The 20,293-nt window shown below is 41.3% G+C and overlaps 1 protein-coding gene across 1 annotated transcript in view; it reads left to right on the top strand.

Annotated features, from left to right (window-relative positions):
• DNAH11 (dynein axonemal heavy chain 11) overlaps positions 1-20,293 on the top strand; it is a 2,866,633-nt gene that overhangs the window by 2,064,170 nt on the left and 782,170 nt on the right. Inside the window, exon 60 of the mRNA XM_069211469.1 lies at positions 6,419-6,601. Within this exon, the coding sequence (XP_069067570.1) occupies positions 6,419-6,601 (183 nt within the window). The remainder of the gene's footprint in view (positions 1-6,418; positions 6,602-20,293) is intronic.

Raw genomic sequence — 20,293 nt, 5'->3', positions numbered from 1 at the left:
CCTGTTCACCTTACTAGGGTCTTACTAGTAAATTAAATCCTCTAATCAGGGCTAAACCAATCACCAATACAATTTACACAGGAAGCACTTGCACTTTAGCACTGGTCAGCAGTGGTAAAGTGCCCAGAGTCCTAAAGCCAGCAAAAAAACGAAATTCAGCACATGATCAAAAACAGGAGGTCAGAGGCAAAAAGAAAGAGGAAACCACACGAAGAGCTAATAGGTCTAACAATGTTATTATTCTGTAATGAATTATGACAGAGGCAACAAGCTGATGGCTATCCAATAGAAAAAAAAGAAAAAACAAATTTACTTTGAACTGTGACTTACCTTAAATAATTGCAATCCCATTTAAATAGTATTCCTTTTGAAAGGATCTGTACAATTTTTAAACCATTTTGATGAATAATCTATTCAGTGGCTTCCACATAGCTGCTTTGAATGTTTCTGTTGAAAGTACTGTAGCTGCCTTGCTGCAGGTAAAAGATAGGCTCATAATGTATGAGTCGCATATTTCCAAACTGGAGAGTTTCCAGTGCTGTAGATTTGATTACATACACCCCCACCCCCTCAATCTATGGCTGACATTTACATGGTACTGTTTCAAAAATGGAGTACAAATGGTTAATTCATTCTGTCAACTGAAATAGTACATTATGATTTCTGCTTATAAGTTTGATCTGTAAGCTTTCATTTATGTTGGTACATAGTGTCCTCCGGTACTTTGAAACAGTTTTGATATTTTCATATCACAAGCGAAAGGAAAGAGCACACTGTGAATTATAACACATTATTTACATTTGCTGCACGTATAGGATTCAATGGCAGTGGTAACATGTTTCATTTATTCTCTTGTGATTGCCATTGTTAACAAATCATTCTAAGACAGAGCTAGCGCTAAGGTTAATTATTAGTGGACTGGCATAATTCCTGTAATTTCCGTCCTATGGAATTAATGTTACAAGGGAGCCCTCCAACTCTGGTAGGAGTAATATGGGGAGGGAGTGTGCGGGATGCAGAGGGTAAATTAGTCTGTTTGGAATAACTTGAGATTTAGGGGATTTACACCAGGCATCAGATTTACCCTTGCAATTTCCATAAACTGTTCCTGACATAGAGCTTTCCCCTGTTTGCAGGAGACGGTACCTCTCATCAAATTCACGTAATACTTATACATTCACGGCTGTTCACACATAATTTATAATACCGATGTAGCTAGTAATTCCCGTTTCCGGTTTTACAGGATTTGACAGGCCAATTGTAATGCAGGCCTCAGTATTAGTGCACGTAGTTTTACTATGAATTTGTCCATCCTCCAAAACCACAATTTGAAGCTCAATAACTCACCTTCAAAACACTCCCCCACTGTAAAAAATAAATTAAAAAAATGGACTTCCAACATTCCGCTCTCTGTATTCAATCACTTTGTGTGTGCCATTTATATGGAAGCTCATGGTATCTCCTAAGCAGTGCTAGTTAGACAGCTGATAGAGGATGTTTTCCAGTCAAACTAACAAAAATACACATCAAACCTGGGCAAAATTGCAACCAGCGTGTTTTAAGTGGTTTTCTACTAGGGAATAGGTACTCTTTGACATATCCAAAATTTGACAAAATCGTGTTACGGAAAAAAAGCCACGAAAATTTCAAAATGGCAGCCATGCCATAATGGATTGTTTTTTGTTGTGTCATAGAAAGTGTATGCTTCAATGGAAAAAAAATTACATCTATAAAAACAAGATTTTAAAATTACTTTATATGCAATATATTTCAAAATAACAATAATACATACAAATAGGTTGTTTAAGAAAATATAAACGATGACATATGAAGAACCATTTGCATCAGATAGCCCAAAAACATGATGACTCAAAACCCTAAATGCAAGAACATGATAACCCGAAACAAAAATCAATCATCTGCATCACTACTGCTGCCTTCATATTCGTTAGTAACACAATTATTGCAGCCACTGACTTGGCACCCTCCACAAGCAGCAGAACAAGGCATCACTTTCTTTTTGCAAGCACATCTCAAGGTTGCAGAGTGTTTCATGCAGGAACAATGTGTCATATTCAATAACAAGTCCGTAGCAGCTGGTGCAAGTCACATATTGTGGGCCAAACTGAATTATCTTCTTCATACCAACACCATTCTTTCAGATTGAGATTCTCTTCTGTTGATTGCAATGCTCTGATTTGATAGTAGTTGCCAAAGCTGAGGTACTTTGTGGAGGTTTGGTAGACATCAATCGTTCTGGTATGAACATTATTTGGCAGCTACTACCTTTTTTGACAACATTCAATGATGAAGTGTGTTAATGGAATCCATTTTCCTCCACCCATACAACACTATCAGGGCCTTCTTCCCAGCGTTTTCAATGTCAGCGTTTTGGGAATCTTTCATACAACAAATATTTGCAACTACTTGGTGCTCCTTTTCCTTTAGTAGATGACCGAATGCTTTGGCCTTTCCACTAGAAAAAACATCCTGGAAGTTTTGTTGCAACCTGTATAAGCATCTAGAAATAGCAGGCACTTGAAAATGTCAGTGGTGAGCAAGGCCTGAATATGGAGAATATCATATACAGGATTTATAGATGATCCTAATTTTCTGTTGATAAGATAATTCAATTTGAAACCATAGTTATTGGCATGATACAATAGAATAATTAGCAAATCTGTACTGTCCCCTATAATAGTCGATGAATGTTCAGAAGACAAAATTGCAGCATGAACAATATCACCATCAGCATCTCCAACAGCATATTGCATGGTACACCCATGATTTTTTAACTTCTTGGATATGAGTAAAATGATTAACTGTTTGTTTTTGTCATTTGACAGTAACCTATCTTTCTGACCAACAAACTTTATATTTTTTGCAAATTTGACAGCTGTGCTCATCTGAGAATTCTGTTGCTTTCTGTGGGTCATATCCTTGATGGATGGAGACTCATCGTAACCATCAAACACAATGATAGCTTTACCATAGTGTGGAAGCGTGAAAGTAGCATAGGAGTTTGCAATATTCTCGTATGTATCATTTTTGTGCCACAGAATGCTTTGCAATAGTGAGCCACCGTCTATGACATATTGATCAGTAGATTGTAATTCAACAACCTCAGTGCGTAACTCATCAGACTTCTTTAGTATTGCATGTGCTAATTGAGACTTTTCAGCCATTCTTAACGTTAACATGTTAAAAAGATTCAAATAATGCATGAGGGAAAGGACAAAGCTCGTAATGCATTATATCTGCAAGATTCATGTCACTGGAACCAGCACCAGTCATCATTCTTTGAAACAACAATGCAGGATCAATCTCAATATCAGCATCTACAGTACTAGTAGCAGCAGCCGCAGATCCTAGTGTCTTTATCTTATCTTTTACCTTTGAATGTGAAAACCTAACTCTCCTTCATTATGGTGACTATTCCTCTGCCAGTGGAATGTAATTTATGTACGTTAACACTTGCAGGAGCAGTAACTCTAGTAACAATGTTACTGAGAAATGTGTTGGAATGGAATTGTGAAATGGGTTTCAGCCGATCATAGATCTTCTGGATCTCTGTGTTGACTAATTCGTTTTGTTTTGCCAATGTCCTTGCGTTGTTCACTAGTGTCAAACAAAACACCAGCAAACTCTTGAATTGATAAGTTGTAAGCGAAGCACACTGGCATAGTAAGCAGCCATATTGCCCTTTGAATCTCTGTAAGTTCATTTCCACGTGTCAGCCATCCTCTGCTTTTAATGGTATGCATCAAGACTTGTTCAATCACAAGGTCAGCACCCAGTCCTGCCCAGAATCTGCTGCTTTTTCCAATGTACAGCCCTTTCTTAAACATTTCGTAAACTGAAGGGTTTGTAGCATCCAATATGAGCATATTCTGCAGGTATATTGAATTTTGATAATTGGGATGGCCAGCCGCTGCAATAATGGGGAGACATTCCTCCATTGCTTGCAAATGCAGATCCCATTAACCAGTCCTGTCTGCAGCAGTCAACTTACACGTAGCAGTAGTAATCATTTGATGATACTCCAACCACAGCTGACATGTTTGAGATGACTGTAGCTCAGATCTCTTTTTCTCCATGGTGTTTAGTACTTGAGATAGAGTATTCGCAGTTTCTAATTCCTCTACTGATGTTCAGTGTGACATAACATCACCAAACAGGTTTGACGATTCTTGAATGAGATTGTGGTTGCTGCCATCTTCATTGAGAGAAAACACCTTAAGACAATAAGGCACTTAGAGCTGCATCAACAATTAGGTGGCCACAAACCACTCTAGAAACTGCTTTGCCGCTCATCATGTGAAGCACTGAATTTGCTCCATACACTTCTTGCAAAAGCTCATTTAGGCCTTAACTATTCATCAAAGTCCTAATTGCACCCAAAAGATTAACGAGGGCATGAAATGATCCCAGCATCAGAATTGTATCTTGCAGGTCATCATATTACTTGTTTATTTATGTTGCTTTCCAGAACAGAGTCTGATCAAATATAATAATGCATGGAATATTCTGATCATGCGCAATCTTGGTGAGATACTTAAGAGTTGATAATATACTATTCTTACCATCTAGGGTTAGAATGTTGTGGCAACATTATCAGTTGACCACAACGACTCTCATTCATATCCAATAAGGGACTGGAACCCCAGGCATGTGCAGTATTTTGTTCAAATTTAGCACCATCATTGTAGGAAGAACAGAATCCCAGGTTGTGTAGATCTTCAATAGGGTACCCTAATATGAAGCCAGGTTGCAATTGAAAACCAAGACCGATCTGGACCAGACATATTAAGGCTGTTGGGCGAATAGTCTGCATAATCCTCTGCCCTGTTGTGCCCACTTTAGTTGAGACATCTTTTCCTACAAATAACTTGGAACACAGCAATCTCAAACTACTGGTAAGATAATCCAAAGCACTTTCAGCATTGAGGTCACTTGTAGCTGGATATACGTATTTTCTTGTAGAGTGAGATGATTTGACAGCACTTCTGATTTGCTTGGCCACAGCTTCTATTATACAGATCTTCTGCATTTCAATGTCACAATCCTTTGGTTTGAATGATAAATTTGAAAAAATTTATTAGCTGTTTCCCGAAGAGTTACCACATCAGCTTTTCCAATTTCCCATGATATAATATCATCTGCATAATATTCTGCAAGCTTACTTTTCATGTGTCTCCGATCGTATGCTTGGATGTCACTTCCTTGTAGATATTCTACTATTTTGGATATTAGATCTGCAATGCTCATTTGTTCTTCATCATTCGAGTGTACATAACTACTCGTCTTCAGAAAAGCTTCATGTTGTTCTTCATTACTTGAACGCCCTATTTTCAACTCTTCGATTGCTGTTCAACGGCTGACTATCCATTGGGGATGTTTCTTGCGCTTCGAAAGTTTACACTGCAATGTTGGTGGGAAATGCGATCTGCAGCATGAAGAGCTGAAAGAAAATATTCAATACAGCCTCTTACTACAAACAACCATTCATCACCCTGACTTTCACAGCACCATTTTTTAGTTTCAGAGAATTCTAATGTCCTTACATACACATGTTCTGTTCTTGGCTTGTGCTTGCACAAAAAGTTCACGAGTTCTGCAAAACAAACAGTCAGTCACACTGCAGAATGCCCCAGCAGGTATTCAAGCACTTCTCTTTGCAATAGATGCTGTACTTGTCTCTCAATTCTTAACTCCAATATCTTTCTTATCAGTAAACCTTTTCTGACATGAAGCACGAACTCTGGTTCCAGAAGTTACAACAACATCGCTTCCACAGTTTTGACTGGCAGTGTTGATGCAATTAGCTCCTTTTTTTGCAGCCAACATTGCAATCTTCTGTCCATCATCAAATCTCTCTTTACAAATAGGACACAGCTGTTCAAGAGTAGCCATATTCTGTGAGGAAAGGAAAAATAAGTTAATAATCAAAAGTTTAGTGACTAGTTAAGTATTACAGTATATTTAAAAGTCACATTTGTGTCACTAACACTCTAGTTAAAGCATCCTAATATGCCTTTATATATATTTATATGCTGCCATTTTGAAATGTGACTTTCAGGGCTTTCCGGTAACCCGAATTTGTCTGATTTTGGATTTGTCAAACAGTGCCTATTCATGAGGAGAATCCCACTTAGAAAGGTTATTTTGTAATTCTGCCCACGTTGTACATCATTTTCACTGGACTAAAGGCAATTTGTCTTGTTGGGATCACACAGTTGGTAAGAAAAGGAAGGTCTATTTGTTCCCATACTTCTCATGGTAACTAATTGATTGCCTGCTTTTTACAAACTTACCTTTGGACAGCTTAAGGTACCCAGCTAGAACAATTAATCCTCCTTCATGTCTGAGGTGTGGTCAGGTTTTCAAAGTAGATAAAATTGATATTTTCTCTTTTTAGATTGATGACTTTTTACAAGCGTTGCTTATGTACGACAAAGAGCATATTCACGAGAACAGTCTGAAATCCATCAAGGAGCAGTACCTGAGAGACCCTGAGTTTAACCCTGACCTGGTTCGCACTAAGTCCTTCGCTGCTGCAGGCCTCTGCGCATGGGTGATCAACATTATTCAATTCTACGAGGTATGTTAAGTCTTGTTCCACTGTGGTATTCTTTAGAGCCTTGTGAAACAGATATTGTTAAAACCTATGGAGCAATACTATTAACATGTTTCAGGCATAGAGGATGCTTTGTTTTGGAAAGATCAAACAAATCACTACAGACCTCATGTATAAAGGTGTTTTGCAGTCGCAAAGCCTGGTGATTCTCAAAAAGCTTGTGACCATGAAACTCCTTTTTTTTACCATGTATCAAAATTGTTTTATATAAAAACATTTGGAAATAGGAGCAGCCATGAAACTGGCATCACCCCTGGCAGTTTTGTAGGAGTACACTGAAAATGGGGTTGGCAAGATATTATACTGCTCTGCGTTTATTTATCAGAACATGCAATTTTAGAAAAAATAGGAAGTGCATTATTAGAAGATGACACTTCTCTATATATAATTGGTGGAGACTTCAATTACTTAGGGATTTCAAAGGTACATAGGACCACAGCCCCAACATCATATGCAGTACCTGCAACACACATGGCACATTTTACATGGGCAATGGGGCCCACAGACACCTGGAGACTGTATATCCTGAGAACCGGCAATACTTGTCCTACTAGGAGTATAGTATATATAGACTTGCCTATATATTCATCCAAAATTGAGAGGTACAAGCCATTGAAAAGGCAGACTTTCATGCAAGACAGATCTCAGACTTATTGTCAAAATGGGTTACCACCCATAAAGCTGGGACTCAACTGAAAATTCAATGCATGTGAATTAAAAGACCCTGCAGTTATCAGGGAGATAAAAATTGATACGGATATGTATTTTAAAGAAAATGTAGGATCTGTCGACTTCTGTTGAATACTATGGGAGGTATACAAAATGGTATGAAGACACAAAGCGAAGCCTATAATAGCCCAAAAGAAAGAACAGAAACTAGAGGGAATAATGAAAATAGAAGCAAACTTTTCAACATTAGGACAGATGGTGCCTACTAAGTCATCTCTAGAGATACAAAGGGAGATACATTTATTTGTAAAAGAATACACTGATAAGATGCAAAATGCATTTAGGCAAAAAATATTGATGACAAAGCACAAACCAAGTGAAGTAGGGACTAGGTCGGGACGTCTTCTGACCTGGCTTGGCAAAAAAGAGGAAGAAGCCAAATAAGTGCACACAGATGGGTAACACACAACAAACCTTTGAACAATATTATAGCAAATTCTATGAAGCTGGGAACCTGGTGGAGGAGAGTGAGATAAAACTTTTCCTAGAGGGAATGAATATGCCAGCATTAATCAGTGAAGACTGAGATGATCTGAAAAAATAAGTCACAATAGAAGAGGTGACGGAGGTAAATAAACAAAATAAGGTATACAAAGTCCCCGATCCCAATGGGATACCAATGAAAGTATATAAAAGACTGTCTTTGAATATGTATCAGGAAGCTAGAGACAGGAAGGCACTACCCCTGACCTCAGGCACATATTATGGAAATATAAGGGAAACAAAAAAACAAATGCTCTTCCTGCTGACCAACCTCACTGCTTGATGTAGAGACCAAGACTTTGGCAACAATTCCCACCTCAAGACTGCAGGGGTTGATTACTTCACTTCGATATAAAGATCAAGTGGGCTTTATCCTAGAAGGTTATATAATTGGTTAGTTTACATACACACAGGCCATTCTGTCATTAGATGCCAAAAAGTCTTTCAAAGTGGCACATATGCCATTTCTATTTGTGTCACTCCTAAGGTTTGGCTCTGGACAATTATTTTGCAGCTTGGTGGCCCTCCTATACAGTAGCACTGTGGCAGTGGTTAAAGTAAATAAAGGAACATCAAAACAGCTTATCCCTGAAGTCAGGAACTAAACAGGAGTGCCCACTTTGCCCACCCCTTTGATATAAGCATAGAACCCCTGGTTAGCTGGGAGAAAGCACAGCAACACATTAGATGTGGGGAGGATGCAAGTTTGGCAGGAGAAAAATTCTCACTATATGTGGAGGATATCCCACTTTATGTAATGTACCTGGCAAGCATGATCCGTAAGATATTCCAAATGCTCTGGAAATATTGAGTTTACTCAGGTTTCAAAATAAACTAGGGAAAGTTTATCATGTTCAAGATTGTTGGCTGGACTCTAGATCATGAGCTGCCTCCAGGTATTGAGATATCCACAGAGGGCTTTAAATACCATGGGAACTTTTGTAAAACTAAAAAGTGAATTATTTCTGTCTGTGAACTTAGAGAATATCCTAAGAGAGTTACTGTAAATGTAGCCCATAGGAAGGTCTGTCCGCTTACTGTAGCTAGCCGAGCAGCGATATTTAAAATGGTCCCTTTATCAGAGCTCCTAAATAGCCTGCAGACACACCATATCCAATGCCAGATTTCACAGAATAGATAGAGAATGGAGGAATCTGCTAAGAGAAGAAGGCACTCCAAAAACAACTCTGAAGGTCCTACCCCGAAATCCCTTTAATGGCGTGATATTAGAGCATAGTACAGGGCGACACAACTAATTAATATTATTAATTGGGTGTACTTCTCAAGGGGCGACCTGGCATTTCAACTGGAAAAGTTGAACTTTTCCAGTTAAACCTACGTTATGTCATTACCTGTATGGTAGCAAGAGGAAAGCACATACAAAATTAAAAAAAAAACACCTTTTGGGAAAGGTACAATGCTCAAGGAAGTCACTGATTTAAAGATATTTAAGGCATGGGATAATATTGGTATATCAAAAGTGCAAGATCTTCTTTAGGAAGACACAATTAGACCCTTTCCAAGCTTACATCAAGCGTTCAGTGTAGCACATAGTCAATTATTTGAAATCATGCAGCTAACACATGCACTATAAGCAGAACTTTTGGTGTGGTTAAAAAACTCCAGATTATGCCTGCTTCGAATATAAAGTGCTCCTTAAGGGTTGTGCAAAAGGGTATTCTTTTGCATACATAAAATCCTTATTAATAATGTGCCAGGCAAACTAGCAAACCTCAGGACAAGTTGGGAAGAGGAACTAGGGATACTGGAGGATATTAACTGGGAGGCGGCACTAATGCACCCAAGGGAGGTCACAATAAAGATAATACTAAGGCTGATACAATTGAAAACCCTGCACCGCATAAATCACGCTAGGGACCCACTTTATAAAATGGGATGAGACTCCACCCCAATAATAAATATTAATTAGGTCTGTTATCTTGCGACCCCTCCAAATGGACACATTAGTACTTAGTTGCATTGCAAAATGATAGGCAGGTAGCTAAACGTTTGTGTGCAGATGGAACCTACTATTTCCGAACTGTTTATGCTTTCATCATGCCCTTAATCTTTTTCTCAAAGGTCAGGATATCCATGCTTGACTGAAATCATACGTAAATGTCGAGTTGGTTGTAAAGCTCAAATTTAACATTCTTTTAATTTCTCTTGAGATTGAGATATATCATTAAATTTCAAATAGTAAAGTGCAAAGTTAATATAGTCAATACAATTGGTGTTGAAAAGTACAGACTTTATTTTCTGTGTACAATGAGAACTAGCGAATTGCTTGATAGCTTCCCATAAGTCTCAAACAAGTTGGGTCAATCATTCTTTGAGCTGAGGGTTTTCATCAATTCAGTTATTCTACTCCCCAAAATATAAGGCAAGTAGTAGTAATGTGATGGTGACATGAGCAATTAATTAACAAATCAACTTGTCGGTAGTGTGTCATAGGGGCCATGCAATTGTATTTGAGCATCTGCAAAACCTCTCAGTGGTGTACAATAGGCTTGGGCAGAACTCGTGGAGAGACTACAAGGACTTACGTAGTGTTACAGGAGAAAACTGCGAGATTCTGCATAGTTCCGTGAGTGGACAGAATCGGGCACGTCATGCTGCTTGTGCTTATTCTTAGTGCCAGGAGCTTCTTCTGCACTGTAAAATCAGCCTGAACACCAGCATGCAGCACACCAGAAGGCACTGCTTCTCTCTGCTGCTCCAATACATTTTCTACTCAAGCAGCAGCTTTCTCAACGTGAACGGTCATGACCTGCTGTGACCACTCACATTGAGAAATCTCTCTGGGATGCATTATAGTGCCTAAAAGTCACACTAGGGTTTAGAACCTCTAGCGTTTGCTTGCCAACTTAACATTGGTGAGCCAAGCACACAAGAAAAAAATCAACCACATGGCAGTTGGGGGAGCTTGGGTGGAACTCCATGCTCCATGCACCCACCCCTAGTTTACATCATTGTGGGCTTATAATTCCATGGCCCTACAGTGGTATTCTTTCATTCCTCTGAGGGTCAAGTTAAAAAACTCATAGCCTGTGGCATTCCTCAGGACTTCATCATACCACACTAATTATTCTGGTTATTACACAAAACCAATATTTATTTATTCTGTGTCAGTTAAGATAAATGTTGCCCAATAGCATTATTTGGGAGATGAGTAATACTAAGCCCATATTCACAAATTATTACTGCAGTGCAAAGGACACATTATGTGTTAATTAATAGAGTGTATCTCAGAAGAAAACATTGTCTGTTATCTTACAGAATTCATATTATGGTGACTTGACAGAGGAAGGCAATTCTGATAAAAGTCACAAGACCTAATCAATGTCATTTTACTTCAATGTGTTGACTTGGTAAATACATTTTGTTTTTAACTACTACTAATTTAAAGCAGCATGGCAGAGGCACAGATAGAAATATGCTGTTTATTTATCATTACTGAGAGTGGGCTGATGTAATGCCTCGAGTGGATCATAATACCTCCCTTCACCCGTAACAATAGAAGTAAATGTCATACTACAAAAGAAGAACAAAGTATGCATAAGGGTAGAATTAATTTGCAGCACAAAAGGCATTTAATATGATAAATTTTGGAGCAGTATTATTTCACTTTTATGTCATTTTTAGGCCGAGCTTACCAGACAGCACAAGCTGTCTCGTTGCAAAAAATAGTACTGGCTTACCAAGAGCTTACAGGGGCTTGGAGGGTACCTTTGCTTACCGTTGGTTGGTTAGTGTTAGAAATTTGAGTTTTTGTTTGGCTAAGGTATGCACCTAAGCCAGGTAGAACCCACCACTTTAATCAGGGTGAGTAAGTTACACGCCAAACATAGCTTGTGCTCACCCCCAGTAGCTTGGCACAGGGCAGTGAGGCCTATTGCCAGAGGCCATGTGTAAAGCGTTTGCATAGCACACTCACACCAGTAACACAATAAATAAAACCACAATAGAGACTTCTAAAAAAGTAAGTCTTATATTGTAAGCCCTAAGCGATATACATCATAAATTCTGGGTGTATTATGTAGCTACTGAAATAGCATTCGTTCTTTTAGACTTTAGAAGAACTCAAAAAACCCTGAATTAGAACCACTGAGTGTATTATACCAATACCGACATAGCAACTGGGGTCCCGATCAGGATAGAAACCATATCTTTAGTAGTTCACTGGATCATCAACTGCAGTAAAAGGTACATAGGTCACTAAAGCAATGTGACCTGGCTCAGAGACCAGAAGCCTAAAACATTAGTTATATTTGCATGATTCTCACAGAACACTAATATAGAATGACTAGGGCATGCAATGTAGCAAATTAGGTAGTAAAAACATGTGAATTGTCAGCAACAATAGGCATGGCATGCTTGTTTGCCTATTAAATGTTATAAGGTGATTAGACCAGAACCAAAGATTGCAGGAATACCTGCACCTCCACTATATGTAGCGTAGTAAACTTCCAGTACTCTGTTTGTGGAAAGTTCTTTGTGGAGGGGAGCCTCGTTGAGGACATCTCCCACAGTGCCACCAGTGTCCCCCCAGGTACATGCCAAAAAGGGGTGGGGGGGCACTTGCAGTGGGATGTGGCAGATAGGCTTCCCTGGGTCTCCCCACATGCAGAATGGCTGGACGGCAGCAGCCCGCAAGCACACTGAGCAGTGGCCCAGACTCCTCTGTTGTACAGGACAGCATGGCCCCCAAGAAGCACAGTGCAGGACAGCTGTGCGACTCCCCCTGGGGCCCAACCTCAGGAATATGTCCCCAGTTGTGGATGCCTCCAAGCGGCATCAAGCACGGCTCCAGCAAGCAACAGTGTGAGCGTACAGCCCTCGGGAGGCTCACTGTTCAGTGGTCTGCACTCTCGGGTCTCAGGGCCTCAATGGTCTGCTTTCCTCCCAGCCGCTCTCTGCCCTCACAAGCAGGGGGTGGTGTCAAGGATGATGTTGTGTCTCCAGGCAGGGAGGTGAAGGAGGGTCTCATCCAGCGCTGCTCACAGGGCATCTTTATATCTGTTGGACATGCATTGACCTTAGGGCATGCAAATCGAAGTGCTTCTTAGGTGCTAATTGTAGATGACTGGAGTGGCCTTACAAAGCAGCTTTCTCCCTAAGCTGACTGGGAAAGAGGAATAACGAGAATCAAACCCCCACAGCTCCACTGTGCTAGGAGTAGTGAAAGTGCTCACCACACGCAGAGTTATGAAGTGCCCACCTTGCGCTGGTTGAATAAACAAAGCACCATGCACAGTGCTCCCCATGCACTGGTTGTTAAGAGCACAGGGCAGGCCACCAACCCTGAGAGACTCATGGGAGGCAAGTCAATTAGCCCAAGGAGGGCACTGGCCACAAAGCAGGGCGCATCAGCCAGGCAGGCCCGTACACAACAAGGCAAGTAGCTCAAAGGGCTGTTTCGCCTGGTTCCACCCCAGTGCCTAGGGACCCCAAAGTCAGGGAGCAGGTGGCAGCAGGGCAACAAATGAAGAGCAGTCCTGATGAGTCCTTTTGCAGCTCAGCAGTCCTTCTGACAGAGGTTCAGTCCCAGTTCCCTTAAATGCTCTCCAAACATAAGGCTACATCCCCTGTACTTATAATCAAAATGTTTTTGATCTAACAGGCACTTCAAAAAAACATTAAAGTGCACAACACCCCCTTTCAACCTCAGCCCTGGTTCCAAACATTAGTAGGGGATAAACAAGCCATTTGTGTGAGGGCAGGACACAGCCTGTACAAATGTAAGAGCACCTGCCTCCCTCTCTCCCAGCCCAGGAAGACCACTTAGTATGTAGATGTACTCCAGTCACACCTCCACGTTCCCTGTGTGATGGCTGTCTGGAAAATATGAACAAAGGGCAGCTACCACTGTACCCTAGACATGGACTGGAGGCAGGCTGCAAAGCATAAGCGTCATAAGCACAGGGAAATGGCCACTTTCTAAAAGTGGCATTTCCACAATAGTAATGAAAGTCCACCTACACCAATAAGCAGGGCTTCTCACTACCATTCCAAACATACTGAACATTCCCATGCTACTCCTCACAGATTAGACAATACCACTTACACACCTGTATAAGGGAATTCTCAATGCAAACTTATCAGAGGAGCAGCACTCACTGTAGTGCAAAACGAAAAGCTGCTTGTCACTACTAGGCCATGTAACACATACAAATATATGTCCTACCTTTTACATACACAGCACCCTGTCCATGGAGCTAGCTAGGGCCTACCTTAGGGAAAGCTTAGATGTAGTAAAAAGAGGGTTTAGGCCTTGGCAAGTAGTTTCACTTGCCATGTCAATGTGGCAGTAAACTGTGCATGCAGGCCCTTCAGTGGAAAGCCTGAGACAAGTTTGAAAGGCTACTTCTGTGGGTGATGCAATCTGCACTGCAGGCTCACTAGTAGCATTTAAATTAGGGGCCCCAGGTGTATGGTATACCATTTTACAAGGGACTTGGAGGTAAATTAAATAAGCCAAACAAGTTGAATCCAATTACACCAAGTTTTAGGGGCAAGAGCACATGCATTTTAGCACAGATTAGCAGTAGTAAAGTGCTCAGAGTTCTAAAGCCGGCAAAAAGAGGGTCAGGAAAATAGGAGGAGAAAGGAACACAGTTTGGGGATAACCCTGCAGAAATGGACCATTTCCAACAGTTGGCTTTAGTGTCACTCTCATTTGAATCCTTCTTCTTTTGGTGAATTTCCTTGTTCATATTGTGTTGTCCCTCCCCTTGAGCATAGTCTCTTCACCAATCTTCAACTGGCTGACTTTTGTACTCCCACTGTTCATCTTTAGGGACTACTTTTTACTTTTTGATTAAGCACTCCATCAGAGTGCATGTGTTTTTTTTCTTGTGTATTTTGCTCTACTATAGTAACGAACTGGAATGCAACCTTTGTACTGTAGTTATGAATTTGCAAAAGTCTGTTTATTAGGACTGTTGCTCAAATTGCATGGAGGCTTATCATGCAGAGCAGAACACTAGTTTTGTTGCATTTTGAGGTGTTTATGGTTCATACAAATAACTCAGAATATCTCGGAGTTAATGCATGAACATTAGACAGAACAAGTCGGGAACAGAGCGAGGTAGGCTCTTCTCACTGTTTCCAACTCGAACTGTCTGCATTTCATGTATTAACTCTGAGCAATTCTGAGTTAAGTGCATGAACTTTACGCACCTCACTGGCAAAAAACAGGCTCTCTGCACTCAACTGTTCCTGATGCAGCTTCCTGTGTTATTGTGATATGTACTCTCATTTGTTAAAGGATTCACAACATTTGTAATTGCATCTGTTTCATTAAGTATGAGTTCATGAGCATTGCATTTGGCATGCAATTTATAATTTGCATGGTTGTTGCAAGAGTTATGGATTGTGTTCCTAACAAAAATGTGCAAATATCAGTGGTTTTTCAGTTTCAATTGGTGATTTAACTGCACTTTTTATGTGAATTTCAGAGGTCATTAGCTGTTTTTAAACGTAGATTGAGGTCTTAATCTAAACCTCACTAAAACATCTCTGTAACCTTTGTTTTTATGTGAATTTCTATGCTTTTTTAAAATTCTATTTCCTAACTGTAACACCCCTGTAAGCTTTGTTTTTTTTCTGTGATTTACTACTTTAAAAAAAAAATTAATTAACATAAGTTAATCCAACTGCCGCTGCATATGGCCTTTGGCCGTGCGAGGTGGGGAGATGACCACAATGCCTGGTCTGCGCCCAGACCCCGTGACCAACCCCAGATTGCAGTTAACCCCTGCTGTGGATCTGTCAGTGTTTGTGCGATTGTTGGATGGGTGTCGACTGGGGCGTGAGTGGCTGTGTAGGTCTGTGACTGGGTGTGGGAGTTGTGTGGGTCTGTGATTGGGTGTGTGAGTGCATGTATGAGTGGCTTTGTGGGTCTGTGAGTGGGTGTCCAAGCATTTTGTAGATCTGTGAGTTGGTGTGTGAGTGACTATGTGGGTCTGCGAGGGGTATATTTTTTTAATTTGGTTTGAATTCACAGATCCATTGCGGATTCACACAGGGTGCCATGCTGAGCACTGCAGAGAATTTGCAGATCCTCATGCACTTAATAAAAAACATTTCTGGGCAATTCTTGCCCATCAGGTGTCCCTCACACACCCCTCCATCAGCCCTATGGGGTCAGAATGCCTCTATCCTGACCCCTTAAATTTTTCTGTTTATTTCCTCCTCTCCGCACAGAGCAGATGATGTCATAGATAATTTCATGAGTGACGTAATATGTGAAGTAATTAGCAGTGCATGACAAGGGTGCAAGTTACTTTAGGGCACAAGTTATAGTTACTTCAGATAACTATAACTGGTGGTTTTGCTCATTTAAATTGTTATCTTAGACTCACATTATCACCTAAATATAACATCCTTTTAACTTTTGTATTGTTCAGTGAATTTCTAAGTTTTGTTTTATTATAAAGTAAGATATTATTACAATTACTAAGTATAACGCCACTTTAATCTTTGATTTTTCTGTGAATTTCTATAGAGTTTTAACATAAAGTAAGATGTCCATTGCTATGCACCCATGGTTTTGGGCACCCAACACTCCGCAGGTGCCCTATTCCCAGCACCCCCAGCAGTACAGGTGTTTACTCAACACCCCGTGGGCACACCCATATGACTATTATGCAACAAGAGTGTCATTTTAAGCCAGAGAGACCTTATGACTTTCTGAAAGGGCTAGAACACCACAATATAAAATGTGGCCCTATTGGCTTTATCAAGGGGTCAGCACTTCAGTATATATCGAGCAGACCTATTGCTTTTGTCAAAAATCACCAATAATAATAATCAAACATACATTATAGATATTCACATAATGCAATGTTTAATAAAAGTGATTGTCATAAAATATTTTTGTTAGGCGCTTACTAAAAAAAATGCATATATCTGAGTCTTTTTTAATATTTTTCAGGGCACAAAATACAACTCACCAAAAGGGGTCCCTTCACTCTATCTGAAGTACATACACCTCCAGCTTGGAGTTCTTTAAATAAAATTGGTAAACTCCATTGGGGTCATGGATTCGATGATCCAGGAGGCTTTTTGTTCTTGGTGATGTCCCCTGCCTCTTCTAGGAACAATACCAGGATGAAATAAATATAACATTAAAAAAGCCCTAGGGAAGTGCAGAGTGCTTTTGCCAGACCAGTGAATAATAAATGAGCTCCTCTTGTGGCTCATCTTTTATTATTTTTTACACTTTCTTTTTTTGTTTTATGGTCCCCAGTGTCTGCCCGGAGCACTCACAGCCTTGCCAATAGTTATGGGCTGCAGGGGAGCCTCATAGCCCCCGTGATTCATGCCGGATCCCCAGCAACCATCAATTGTGTTTCTGGAGGTAGCAGGTTCTTTCACTTGCTCCCACCCGCGGACGAAAGCAGCATTTTCTCTGTCCTACTGGACGGGAGCTAAGTTGTGTTCCCTGCATGGGAGAGTGTGGGCAGGAAATAAAGTTTTTATTCCCTGCCCAGGGTCCCAGGAGATGGGATTCCAGGGACACTGCACCGGTATCTGGCCCCTGGGGAGGGAGTCCTTGGAGCTGATCTCTGGCCAGGAAGGAAGGCCAAATGCCCCTATTCCAAAAAAACAGACATGGACCCTCGGGATGGAGACCAGAGGGCCTAAAATGGCTCATCCCATGGGGCCACATGCCTCTTAACAAAGTGGTTAATGGTGTCCCCAGGGGATGAGGTGCATATGTCTTAAAAAATGCTCAGAGAGGGGGCTGCATGCCCTCCTCTTCTATAAATATGAAAATGAATAACTATGAATATGCCATCTCCCCAGCTCTGGCCCACCCTGGGAGGAGGGGGAGGAGGGTTAAAATGAGTGGGACCCAGCTTTTTCTATGGCGGCACAAATCCTTTGCGGACCAGCAAGAATTAAAAAAATAAATTTTTGGCCCCAGTGAAGTCCCATTGGGATTCCTCCACCAGGTTTGAGAGGGCAGGGTATCCGTACCTTGCCCGTTATAAGTTTTTTAATTTTTTTAACAGGACAAGTGACTGAGTCCACAAGTTCTTAAATAGCTCCCGCTGCATCTTTTTTCATGTGGTGGCAGCCGATCCACCAAATAATCTGCTGGATCTGCCCATCCTCCACAACATGATATATACACACATTTTGAACCTTAATTTGTCAAAAACTATTGATTGCATTTACACCAAATCACAAAGAAAACATGTTTTCTGAACCAAAATCTTACTTTGTTCTAAATTTGGTGTCATTCTCTTAGCAGTTTTTGTAGTATCACTAGTCAATTTTCCTATGGACATCTGAATGGGTAAAATACATTTTGGGACTCCCCCCCCCCCCCCCCTTTTTTATCTCCCTCCATCCCACTTGACAGATCACCCCAAATCTTTCCAAGAAGGTGGACAAGGCTTTTTTGGGAAATTTTCATGAAGATTCATCAAATAACGCCAAAGTTATTAGCAAACCAAAAAATGCTTTGTCTTCCTATGTGAGCGTGGTCCTAACCATAACTACACAGTGGCAACCACCACTGTGTAATACATGGGTGTGCATATGAACATCTATCTGTCTATATACTAAAAAAGCAAAAGGTTACCAGGACATTATAGTAAGGTCCAGATTTTACACCCGCACAACCATAGAAATTAATCTGTTACAGTCATTTTAAGTAGATGTAACTTGTGTCCTAAGGTAAATGTAACTCACACCCTCACCATACACAGTTTATCATCAATATTTTTACTGCAAATGTTACAGTGATATTATCAATGATGTCATAGAACATGTCATGAGTAATGTAATATCCGGGGTAATTAGCAGTGCATGGTGAGAGCGCTAATCCAACCACAGCTGCGCATGGCCTTTTGCCAACCCTCTATAACTACATAATCCTTTGCCGCGCAAAGCATTTGGCTGTGCGTGGCTGGGGTTGACGGCAGGGCCTGGCCTGTGGCCTGGACCCTGCAGCAACCCCTATAACCAGCCAACCCTGAGCCTTGCATTGCCTTTGGCTGTGCACAGTGGGGATGGCCACGTGAGGTTGGCCCTGTGACCAGCTCCCATAACCACCCAACCCCAGGCCGTGCATGGCAAAGGGCTGTGCACAGCAGGGGTTGGCTGCAGGGCCTGTCTCTCTGGGTGTCCGAATAAGTGTGAGAGGGTGTCTCTGGGTGTGACAGTGGATGTGACAGTGTCTGTCTGGGTATGAGAGTGGGTGTGATAGGGTCTATGTGGGTGAGAGCGTATCTGTCTGGGTCTGAGAGTAGGTGTGAGTCAGAGTCCCTGGGTGTGACAGTGTCTCTGTGAGTGGGTGTGTGAGTGTCTGTGTGAGTGTCTGTGTGAGTCTCTGAGGGGTGTGTCAGAGTCTGAATGGGTCTGTGAATGGGTGCATGAATGTCTGAGTGGGTCTGTGAGTGGGTGCATGAGTGTTTAAGTGGGTCTGTGAATGGGTGTGTGTCTCTGAGTGGGTCTGTGAGTAAGTGTGTGAGTGGGTGTGTGTGTGTCTGAGTAGGTCTGTGTGTTGGTACATAAGTACATGAGTCTCTGCATCTATGAGTGAGTGCATATGTTTGAGTGAGTCTGTGAGTGAGTGCATGAGTCTCTGAGTGGATGCGTTAGGCTGAGTGGGTGCATGAATGTCTGAGAGGGTGTGTGATTGGGTCCATGAATGTCTCAGTGGATCTGTGAGTGGGTGCATGAGTGGCTGCTTGGGTGTCTGAGTGCAATCTGTGAGTGGGTGTGTCGGTGGGTGTGTCAGTAGCTCTGAGTGACTCAGCCACAAAAGAACCTCACCTCCCCTTTTATCCAACAAGAGTCCATCGTTTTGCACAAAATATCTACCCAAGTGGAGTTCTTTCTGCCTCCTTGGCTTAATGTTCAGTATGTATTCTACACTACAGCTGCGTAATGGAGCACAAGGAAATGTCAACAGTGACCTTGTGTGCATTTTGATAATACGATTGTGCTTGGTGCAGCTTTATCTAGAAATATGTGATAACATGAATCATCGTATAGACAGGCCAGTGAGACTACAAAGATGTAAATCTCCACCAAACCATGGTCCTTTCTCCTCACTATATGACATAAGGGGTTTGTTGTTTTGTGGAGCTGTCCTCATATTCGTTGGCATCAAGAATGTGCCACCAAAATCCATGGCAAATGCACTGGGAGTCCTTTGGTAAGCTGTCCATCATCCTGGCAAAATGCGGGAAGACCTTTGTTTACTACTAAGGTGGACGGTGCGAGGCCAAGTGGGCAGAGCTTCCAGGTGATTTGTACATTTGCATACTTGTAGCAATTTAAAGAAAGAACCATAAACTCTGCTCTCACCAGGAGAGGAGAAGAAACAAATGGAGAAAGGAGGCCACGCGCCCCCCCTCCCTAGGCTGATTTTGGCCCAGAGACCCCCATCTCCCGGGGCCCGACCATGTCTTCTGGGTGCCA

This window comes from Pleurodeles waltl, chromosome 10 (genome assembly GCF_031143425.1).
Source record: "Pleurodeles waltl isolate 20211129_DDA chromosome 10, aPleWal1.hap1.20221129, whole genome shotgun sequence".
NCBI lineage: Eukaryota > Metazoa > Chordata > Amphibia > Caudata > Salamandridae > Pleurodeles > Pleurodeles waltl.
This window is presented reverse-complemented; position numbering and strand designations above follow the sequence as displayed.